Genomic DNA, 10,700 nt, shown 5'->3' with positions numbered 1-10,700 from the left:
CGTACATCCCAGCATCTCACGCGCCGTCAGGCGCGATGGTCGCTATTCCTAGCTCGCTTCGACTTCCGCATCACGCACAAGGCCGGGACGTCCAATGGAAAGGCTGATGCCCTGTCACGTCGATCAGACCATCAGGTCGGCGATGAGGACGACAACACCGATCAGGTGGTTCTCAAGCCAGAGCGCTTCCGCATAGCCTCCGCCCAGCGTGGTCATGCCTCCGTGACGGCTGATCAGTCGCTTCTGAAGCGCATCAGGGAATGTTCGGAGAAGGATCGGGAGGTGGCCGAGGCCCTTGAAAAGGTACAGGACCTCGGGCCGCCCCGGCTGCAAAGGGGTTTTGAGGAGTGGAATGCCGAGCAAGGGCTTCTGTTGTTCCGCGGGTGCGTGTACGTCCCAAAGAACGCGGAGCTCCGGCGGGATATAGTCAAGATCCACCACGACTCACCGATCGCCGGTCATGGCGGTCGTGCCAAAACCCTTGAGCTCGTATCACGGAACTACTGGTGGCCTGGAATGTCCAAGTTTGTCAATGAGTACGTAAGCACCTGCGACGTGTGCAACCGTACCAAGACATTCCCAGCCAAGCCCCAGGGTCCGCTAAAGCCGAATGAGATCCCTGAGCGCCCGTGGCAGATCATCACGACCGATATGATCATTGGCCTGCCAAAGTCTGATGGGTTGGACTCGATCTTGGTTACTGCCGACCGCTTCACAAAGCAGGTCCACTTCTCAGCCTGTCACGAGACCCTGACGGCAGAAGGTGCAGCAGACCTGTACATCCGCGACATATTCAAGCATCATGGGGCCCCGGCCAAGGTCATATCAGACCGAGGTCCCCAGTTTGCTTCAAAGTATCTCCATGCGGTGTACAAAGGACTAGGGATCAAGCCGGCGCTGTCTACAGCGTTTCACCCTCAGACGGATGGCCAGACTGAGCGCTGGAACCAGGAGATCGAGCAGTACCTGCGCGCTTTCACAAGCCACAGGCAGGATGATTGGGCGAAGCAGTTGCCGCTCGCAGAGTTCGCGCTGAACAACCGAGTTCACTCCGCGACCGGGCACTCCCCATTCTTCCTGCATCAGGGGTACCATCCTGAGATCCAAGTGCGGATCAATCCGATGTCCGCGATGCCGGCGGCCGCCAATCGGCTTAAGATTCTGAAGGAGATTCGCGATGATACACGCTCTGCGCTCGAGCTGTCGGCTGAGCGCATGAAGGTGTACTACGACAAGCACGTGCAGGAGGCACCGGTCTTTGCGCCGGGAGACAAGGTCTGGCTTGATGCCCGAAACCTTAAGCTGAAACAGCCGAGCAAGAAGCTCAGTCCCAAGCGCCTTGGGCCTTATGCCGTGCGACAAAAGCTCGGAGACTTGGACTATGAATTAGTCCTGCCGAAATCGGTGCTGGTGCACCCGGTATTCCATGTCTTCTTGCTTAGCAAGTACACGCGTAGCGATATCCCGGGCCGGGAGCCGGAGGAACCGCCTGCGATCGAGGTTGAGGGCGACGGGGAGTACGAGGTTGAGCGGATCAAGGATTCGCGGATCTTCCGGCGTCAGCTGCAGTACCTCATCAAGTGGAAGGGTTATGACGACTCGCATACGTCATGGGAACCGGCGCGCAATGTTGCCAATGCGCCGGCCCTCATAGCCGACTTCCACCGGAAAAATCTGAACGCCCCTCGCCGCCTCAACGCTGCTACCTTTGGTGGTCTCAACTTCCAGCCGATGCCTTCGCTGCTGACTGAAGCACAATGCTGCTCCGGGTGGGAGATGGGCAAGGGCTCCTCGCATGAGGTCATGCGCCGTTGAGGGGGGGTAATGTCACGAGTTGGCACGGCGTCTAGCCGTTTTTTAATTTTTTCCTTTTCGCGGGCTCGAACCCGCGACCTCTGTACTACTTACCTGATATGGACACGTCGTTATCTACTGTACGATTAGATTAGATAGGACGGCAGCGCACGGCACAGCTTGGGCTCCGCTGACACAGCCGCTCTGACTCACCGGCCCCCGGGGCCGCGTCGGCATGCTGTGCACGGACCAGCTGCGCACAGACCAACGCGCACAGCCTGCCCTTAACCTCCCCTGTATATAAGCCGGCCTCTGCTGCCCTAGGGACCTCAGTTTCGACCTCTTGTCCCTAGGTCAGTAAGCCCTCACTTGTATTTCCTTTCTTACTTAACTAACTAATATATTACTTGTCCCTAGCCTTAGGTTTGAGTATAGCTCACCATCGCTTCGGTGAGACTTAGTCGGACGCCCCCAGCATCTAGGTTTTTCCTCAGTCGCTTGACCTCAAGTTGCGACAACGGGGGCGCTTGTCACCGCCTGGGTAGAGCCCGAGGCAACCGTAGCCCACGCGTCGGCGCGTTTTGTGTAAGGTTTGTCCTTACAATTGGGGCACTCGAATCGTCGGTACCCTTGCTTCCCACAGCCGAAGCATGTGCCAGGGAAGTTGCCTTTTCCAACGGCCGCATTGATGCTGGCCGAAGCTGTGTGTGACTGGGGTGCGCCACCACGTGCCCCTCCGCGCCCTCGACCTCGGGCCGAGAAGAAGTTATTTAGCTTGGGCCGACGGGCCTGGCTGATGTCGAGAATCTGCTCGACCTCCGTGGCGCGCTTGTCAGTGTCTCTCCATGTAGTGAACGTCTCGAGCTCAATTTTGCGGTAGACGCGGGAGGGGATGCCGCTCAAGTACTTGTTGCGTAGCTCCAGGTCACTGTACCCGGAGCGGTCCGCCGGACCTTTGAACAGCGCGGAGAACTCCGCAGCAGTGCATTTTTCGCGGACCGACTTGTCCGCACAGAGTTTGGCCAGCTCTACCTGGGCCGCGGCCTCATCATCGAGGTTGCCGAAGCGGGCTCTGAAAGCCGTGGCAAAGGCTGCCTCATTCGCGAAAGGGGTCGTTACTCCCTGGACACCGAGTTGCACTGATACGAGCTGGGCGAAGTATGGAGTGGCCCAGGTGCGGGCGTCACCATCGAGCAGGCTTAGCGCAACTTGCACCTTAAGTTCGATGGTGGTTAACGACGTGTTAACCAACCAATAGATGCGAAGTTGCGACAGAAACCTGTCGCATTCGACGACGGTTTTGCCATCGTATCTGAGGGGGAGGAGGAGTTTCAGCGTCTCCTTATTAGGGACGGCAGCAGGGGAGGACATTATCGGCGACGAGGGGGATGAAGGACTGCCCGCGGGCGAAGGCGACTGTTGTGACTGTCCGCCGGGCGAACTTCTCAAGGAACGAGTGCTTGAGCAGCCTCGCGGCGGTGACGGCGGTGAAGACGATTGAGGAAGTTCGGAGGCGGGGTGACGTAAGACAGGGACTGAAGGCGAGGCGGTGACCGCTGACGACGAGCCGGCCCAAGAATGCGGCGGAGTGTCGCGGGGCTCGGTCTTGGGAGGTCTTTCCAACCGTGGCCCCAGGGAGGACTGGGGGATCGCTTGAGGGGTCGCTGAAGGCTGTGCGACTACCTCAGTTCCTCGAGGGAGATGGGGATCTCCTCACGCTTGACCTGTACTGGCGACAGGTTGGGGGATGCGGGTGCCTGGAGAGGCAGGTCAAGATGGGATGGGAGTGACGTGACGAGAGGTAGATCGCGATGTGCCAGCATACCGAAGTGCTGGGCCGCGGGGATGCTGGACTCGTCGGATCGGTACATAGCGCCCTTCGTCTTCGTCGGTGGTGATGGACTGTGGGGTTCGATTAGGGCACGGTTGCCGATCACAGATGAAAAAAGGGGCTAGGTTGCCGTTACTTCCTGGGTCGTCGCGAGAGACGTCGGCCTGCTCCTGGGTGTCGAAGGTGTGCTCTAGTCGAGAGCAGTCGAAGAATTTGTCAGCCACGTTGAGGGGGGGAGGAAGGGGAGGTGCGCATGCTACGAAAGGCCGTGCTATACTAGCTTACACCTACGGCGCCCGAGATGACACTGAGATTCGCAGTTCACGTAGGGCCCAATACTGCTTTTGACTATTATGCAGCAGGAACCAAGGCTACGCGTCCGTGAGGACAAGTACCACTCACTGAAGCGCAGGTACTGAAGAGTTCGTTTCTCGAGTGTTGGCGATGTATTGTATGCTATCTATGTATCGTAGGGTACAGAAGGGGTGCGCACCACCCAACCTATAGGCAGTAAATGTGAGTAGTGGGAGTCCCGAGGGAACGCCGGCAGCTATGGGGAGTTTCGACCTAATGTCGCAACTTGGGGTCGAGCGACAGGAGAAAACCTGAAAGCTGGGGGCGTTCGACTGGTTCCTACCGAAGCAATGGTGAGCAACGCTCAAACCTAAGGCTAGGGACAAGTAATATATTAGTTAGTGAAGTAAGAAAGGATACAAGAGAGGGCTTACTGACCTAGGGACAAGAGGTCGAAACTGAGGTCCCTAGGGCAGCAGAGGCCGGCTTATATACAGGGGAAGATAAGGGCAGGCTGTGCGCATTGGTCCGTGCGCAGCTGGTCCGTGCGCAGCATGCTGACACGGCCCCGGGGGCCGGTGAGTCAGAGCGGCTGTGTCAGCGGAGCCCGAGCTGTGCCGCGCACTGTCGCCCCATCTAATCTAATCGTACAGTAGATAATGACGCGTCCATATCAGGCAGGTGGTACAGAGGTCGCGGGTTCGAGCCCGCAAAAAGGAAAAAATTAAAAAAACGGCTAGACGCCGTACCAACTCGTGACACCAGTTGTATCCTTTTCTTACCCTACTAACTAATACATTTACTTGTCCCTAGCCTTAGGTTTGAGCCTTGCTCACCATCGCTTCGGTAAGATCCAGTCGAACGCCCCCAGCATCCTTCAAAGTCTGTGTTTCCCCTGTCGCTCGACCCTAAGTCGCGACACTGGCTGACGTCGAGGATTTGCTTGACCTCGGTGGCACGCTTGTCAGCGGCTTGCCACGTGGCAAGGGTCTCGAGCTCGATCTTTCGATAGACACGGGAAGGGATGCCACTCAGGTACTTGTCGCGTAGTTCCAGGTCCCCATACCCGGAACGGTCCGCCGGACCCTTGAACAGCGCAGAGAATTCTGCGGCGGTGCGCTTCTCTCGCATAGTTTTGTCAGCACAGAGCTTGGTGAGCTCTACCTGTGCCGCAGCGGTGTCATCGAGGTTGCCGAAATGGGCTTTGAACACCGTGAGGAAGGCCGTTTTGTCGGCGAAGGGTGTTGTTGCTCCCTGCGTCCCAATATGGAAAGCGGTGAGTTGGGCGAAGATGGGAGTGGCCCAGGCTCCTGCGTCACCATCGAGGAGGCTAAGGGCCACTTGGACCTTCAGCTCGATGGTAGAAAGGGTCATGTTAATTGCCCAGTAGATGAGCAACTGGGAGACGAAGCGGTTGCACTCGACGACGGTTTTCCCATCATATCAGAGGGGGAGAAGGAGCTTCAACGTCTCCTTGTCAGGTGCGGCGGCGGGAGAAGACATTATCGGCGACGAGGGGGATGGAGGACTGCCCGCGGATGAAGGCGACTGTTGTGACTGACCGCTGGGCGAACCTTGCGAGGAACGAGTGCTCGGGCGGCCTCGCGGCGGAGACGGCGGTGAAGGCGCTGGAGGAAGCCCGGGGGAGGGGTTACGTACGTCAGGGACTGCTGACGTGGAGGCGAGCGCTGTCGGCGAGGCGGGCCGAGCAGGATCCGCGGACTCGGACTCCGAGACTCCTTCTTCACTCGCACTCTCCTCAGGCTCAGGCTCTGGCGCAGGGTTTGGAGGGAGATCTCCTCGCGCTTGACTTGGATCGGTGACAACAGTTTGAGGAAGTCGGGAGCTAGGGGAGACAGGGCGAGAATGCCGTGAGGTGGAGCGAGACGCGAGGGTGCTGTGGGGACCAAGTGGGTGTTGAGCCCATCTGATTGCCTTGTAGCGGGGGTAATCCTCCTCAATCGATCGGGGTGTCCGATTTGGGCACGGTTGCTGCTCGCAGCGGTAGAGGGCAGTCTCAGGGCCGTCTACGATGTAGACGTCGATGAGATCTTGAGAGTCAAAGGCATGAACCTGGCCTCGACAGGCAGCCACGGTGAATGGGGGGAGGACGGGGAGGTGCGCGTACTACAATGGCCGTGCTATGCTAGCTTACACCTACGGCGCCCGAAGTAACGCTAGGGTTCGCGATTCATGTGGGGCCCAGTACTGCTTTTGGCTAGTATGCAGCAGGAACCTAGACCACGCGTCCATTAGGACAAACACCGCCCACTGAAGTGCAGGTGTTGAAAGGTTCGTTCCCTAAGCGGTGGCGATGTGTAGTACGCTATCTACATATCGTAGAGTAAAGTAGGGGTGCACACCACCCGACCTATAGGAAGTGAAAAAGTGAGTGTGTTCCGGTGAACGCCGGCAGCGGTGAGGAGTTTTGACCTAATGTCGCGACTTAGGGTCAAGCGACAGGGGAAAACCAAACAAAGGCGCTGGGGGTGTTCGACTTAGTTCTTACCGAAGCGATGGCGAGCTGGGCTCAAACCTAAGGCTAGGGACAAGTAAGTTAGCATTTGAAAGGTAAGTAAGTACAGGGGCTTACTGACCTAGGGACAAGAGGTCAAAACTGAGGTCCCTAGGGCGGCAGAGGCAGGCTTATATACAGGGGAAGTTTAGGGGAGGCTGTGCGCACTGGTCCATGCACAGCTGGTCCGTGCGCAGCATGCTGACGCGGCCCTGGGGGCCGGTGAGTCAGAGAGGCTGTGTCAGCGGAATCCGAGCTGTGCCGTGCACTGCCGTCCCATCTAATCTAATCGTACAGTAGATAATGTCGTGTCCATATCAGGCAGGTAGTACAGAGGTCGTGGGTTCGAGCCCGTGAAAAGGAAAAAATTAAAAAACGGCTAGACGCCATGTCAACTCGTGACAAGGGGTGCCAGGAAGTGTAATACCTTGCTCCCAGGCCTCAATCAAGTCGGCCTCATCCCACTCTACTTCCACCGGATCTTCTTCGGGTCCGAAGTCCGGGAGTATCTTACTTTGGCAAGCGCCTATAACTGACCGTTTGGACTTCGGTGAACGCCTGCATGCCGTGGGCCTGACCCGTGTATCATGCATAGTTGCTGCTTGCTCCATCCGGCCAGTCCTCCTGGCACTGCACGTTTCAGGGCATCGGGATAACTTGAGGGAGCCTTCCTCCCAGTTGATTTTGGGGTTGTGCTCATATAGCCAATCCAACCCAACGATCACATCCTCTGGACCGATGTCCGTTGATAGGCGCCAAGCCCCTCTGGGCCCCGATACACCTCTTTTCAGCAGTCGCATCCCGCCAGGCACTTCAACTCAGTCTCCCAACAGTTTGATTTTGCCTTCAACGCTCTTTGACATCTTCGACGGTGCGCGACACTTGCTCGAAGCTCGGCAAGGTCGTCCCGATGCCTCGCGCATAGATCTCGGGACATCTCCTGCATTCGGTGAACAATAGGGCCACTTGACGCTGCTCGTCCAAGCGCGTGCATCGCTCCATGCCACACCGATGTAGCCGGTCTTTCCCGATTAGGTATCGAACCTCGCGGCATGCCTTTGACAATGGACACCGGTCCGAAGTGTCTCACATGTTTCTCTTCATCTCCGCATTCGGCATGACGTCACTCTACCGATGGACTTGATATGTGTCCCTCGGTGAGGCAGCTTCTTGAGGAACAATGCAAAGTCCCTTGTACCAGTGTGCCACTTTCAATAGTTGTAGCATCCTGTGTAGTATAAAATCTGTCGTACTTTTCTCCAAAAATACAAGATCCGGTTCCCCCCTCGAGTTCAGAGCTCATAAGTCGATTTCGCCCTGCGTCTAAAGCCTTCAACTGCGTCACTTCGTCCCTCGCTGCGTAACCTCAAAACCTCGTCCACTGCATTTACTCGTCGATACTGTCTCGATGAACCCTTTGACTTTGACTATTGTCAAAGAAACTGTGAACTGCGCCCTAGCTAAGTCCACCCTATCGAGTCGTGTCCCTTTCTTTTACGATACGTCGAAGAGCTCTGCTGAGCTTCGATCGTCTCCGCTAATCACCCACAGCCTCCGAGTAGCTTCGACGACGTGTCGAAGCCACCTCGTACCTTCCCCGTTGTTCGTAACCTTTGCCAAGGGCGTTTCTCGTGTTCACTCGAACCGCAGGACACCTTGCTGCTAACTCCCCTCTCACTAAGACTATAATCCGTCTCTCTAGTCCCTTTAGGTTGCACCCAGGTTAGGGGTTAGGGTTTCGTAGGTCGTATCACCATGACCGTAAACACCGTTTATCCAATGTGATCTCCTATCTGCATCTGTAGCACGGCTACTTCCGAGATGCTTCTGGCTTTATTGAGGGTGCCAGTGATATTGTATAGCGGAATTGGCTCTTTCAATTTTCGCATCTGCACCTTATTTTCTTCAATGAATCGCTTGTTGATAAAATTTGTGGTGGATCCGCTGCCCACCATAGTGATTATGTCCTTGTGCCATCTTTGTCTGTCTTACTGGAATGTGAAAGTGCTGGGACCCCTGGTCCAACTCGTACACCATTGCAGAAGACAATACATCGTACTTGTTACATGATACTTGGGGCCCAACGTGTGTGGCATAAAGTGTGGACCGGATCAAAAAGACTCCTCCTTCATCACCTGATAATGCTTGAGCTCCTCGCACATCGACTTCATCTGTGCTATCAAGTCCACCAGCTCGTAACTATCCGGTTTCGCTGAAGCGGCGCTTGTACTCGCCGTGTCGCGACTTGAGGTCTAGCGACAGGGGAAAACCTAAAAGGAGCTGGGGGCGTTCGACTTATTTTCACTGAAGCGATGGTGAGCAGTGCTCAAACCTAAGGCTAGGGACAAGAAAATGTATTAGTTAGTGTAAGGTAAGTGAGAGAATACAGGAGCTTACTGACCTAGGGACAAGAGGTCGAAACTGAGGTCCCTAGGGCAGCAGAGGCCGGCTTATATACAGGGGAGGTTAAGGGCAGGCTGTGCGCGTTGGTCTGTGCGCAGCTGGTCCGTGCACAGCATGCCGATGCGGCCCCGGGGGCCGGTGAGTCAGAGTGGCTGTGTCAGCGGAGCCCAAGCTGTGCCGTGCGCTGCCGTCCTATCTAATCTAATCGTACAGTAGATAACGACGTGTCCATATCAGGTAAGTAGTACAGAGGTCGCGGGTTCGAGCCCGCGAAAAGGAAAAAATTAAAAAACGGCTAGACGCCGTGCCAACTCGTGACATTACCCCCCCTCAACGGCGCATGACCTCATGCAAGGCGCCCTTGCCCATCTCCCATCCGGAGCGGCATCGTGCTTCAGTCAGTGGCAAAGGCATCGGCTGGAAGTTGAGACCACCAAAGGTAGCAGCGTTGAGGCGGCGAGGGGCATTTGGGTTCTTCCGGTGGAAGTCGGCTATGAGGGCCGGCGCATTGGCAACATTGCGCGCCAGTTCCCATGATGTATGCGAGTCGTCATAACCCTTCCACTTGACGAGGTACTGCAGCTGACGCCGGAAGATCCGCGAATCCTTGATCCGCTCAACCTCGTACTCCCCGTCGCCCTCAACCTCGATCGCAGGCGGTTCCTCCGGCTCCCGGCCCGGGATATCGCTACGCGTGTACTTGCTAAGCAAGAAGACATGGAATACCGGGTGCACCAGCACCGATTTCGGCAGGACTAATTCGTAATCCAAGTCTCCAAGCTTTCGCCGCATGGCATAAGGCCCAAGGCGCTTGGGACTGAGCTTCTTGCTCGGCTGTTTCAGCTTAAGGTTTCAGGCATCAAGCAAGACCTTGTCCCCCGGCACGAAGACCGGTGCCTCCTGCACGTGCTTGTCGTAGTACACTTTCATGCGCTCAGCTGACAACTCAAGCGCAGAGCGCATGTCGTCGCGAATCTCCTTCAGAATCTTAAGCCGATCAGTGGCCGCAGGCATTGCAGACATCGGATTGATCCGAACCTGGATCTCAGGATTGTACCCCTGATGCAGGAAGAAAGGGGAGTGCCCGGTCGCGGAGTGAGCTTGATTGTTCAATGCGAATTCCGCGAGTGGCAACTGCTTTGCCCAATTGTCCTGCCTGTGGCTTGTGAAAGCACGCAGGTACTGTTCGATCTCCTGATTCCAGCGCTCAGTCTGGCCATCTGTTTGAGGATGGAACACTGTAGATAGTGCCGGCTCAATTCCCAGTCCCTTGTACACCGCATGGAGATACTTCGAAGCGAACTGGGGACCTCGGTCTGATATGACATTGGCCGGGGCCCCATGATGCTTGAACACATCGCGGATGTACAGATCTGCTGCACCTTCTGCCGTCAGGGTCTCATGACAGGCCGAGAAGTGGACCTGCTTGGTAAAGCGGTCGGCGGTGACCAGGATCGAGTCGAATCCATCAGACTTCGGCAAGCCAACGATCATATCAGTCGTGATGATCTGCCATGGGCGCTCGGGGATCTCATTCGGCTTCAGCGGACCCTGGGGTTTGGCTGGGAATGTCTTGGTACTGTTGCACATGTCGCAGGTGCTCACGTACTCATTGACAAACTTGGACATCCCAGGCCACCAGTAGTTCCGCGATACGAGCTGAAGGGTTTTGGCACGACCACCATGACCGGCGATCGGCGAGTCGTGGTGGATCTTGACGATATCCCGCCGGAGCTCCGCGTTCTTTGGGACGTACACGCACCCACGAAACAACAGAAGCCCTTGTTCGGCATTCCACTCCTCAAAACCCCTTTGCAGCCGGGGCGGCCTGAGGTCCTGTACCTTTTCAAGTGCCTCGGCCAC

General features: G+C 56.5%; 2 protein-coding genes across 2 annotated transcripts; one reads left to right on the top strand and one right to left on the bottom strand.

The window, feature by feature from the left end:
- Positions 1-2,298: 2,298 nt before the first annotated feature.
- On the bottom strand, positions 2,299-5,293 carry POSPLADRAFT_1153609 (hypothetical protein; the record flags this gene model as incomplete). Its single annotated transcript, XM_024486758.1, has 2 exons — positions 2,299-2,610; positions 4,868-5,293. 2 exons carry the CDS (start codon positions 5,291-5,293, stop codon positions 2,299-2,301), a joined length of 738 nt encoding a protein of 245 aa, XP_024335339.1.
- A 56-nt stretch (positions 5,294-5,349) lies between these two features.
- POSPLADRAFT_1152997 (hypothetical protein) lies at positions 5,350-9,082 on the top strand (the record flags this gene model as incomplete). The annotated part of the gene is made up of 7 exons (XM_024486707.1): positions 5,350-5,594; positions 5,655-5,738; positions 5,775-5,833; positions 5,862-6,037; positions 6,263-6,307; positions 8,840-8,975; positions 9,051-9,082. Coding segments are annotated over 7 exons (777 nt in total), but the record flags the coding sequence as incomplete, so codon positions are not given.
- Between the last annotated feature and the right edge of the window lie 1,618 nt (positions 9,083-10,700).

This window comes from Postia placenta, assembly GCF_002117355.1.
Source record: "Postia placenta MAD-698-R-SB12 unplaced genomic scaffold POSPLAscaffold_14, whole genome shotgun sequence".
NCBI classification, from domain to species: Eukaryota; Fungi; Basidiomycota; class Agaricomycetes; order Polyporales; family Adustoporiaceae; genus Rhodonia; species Rhodonia placenta.
The sequence above is the reverse complement of the archived record's forward strand: the minus strand, read 5'-3'. Positions and strand labels throughout refer to the sequence as shown.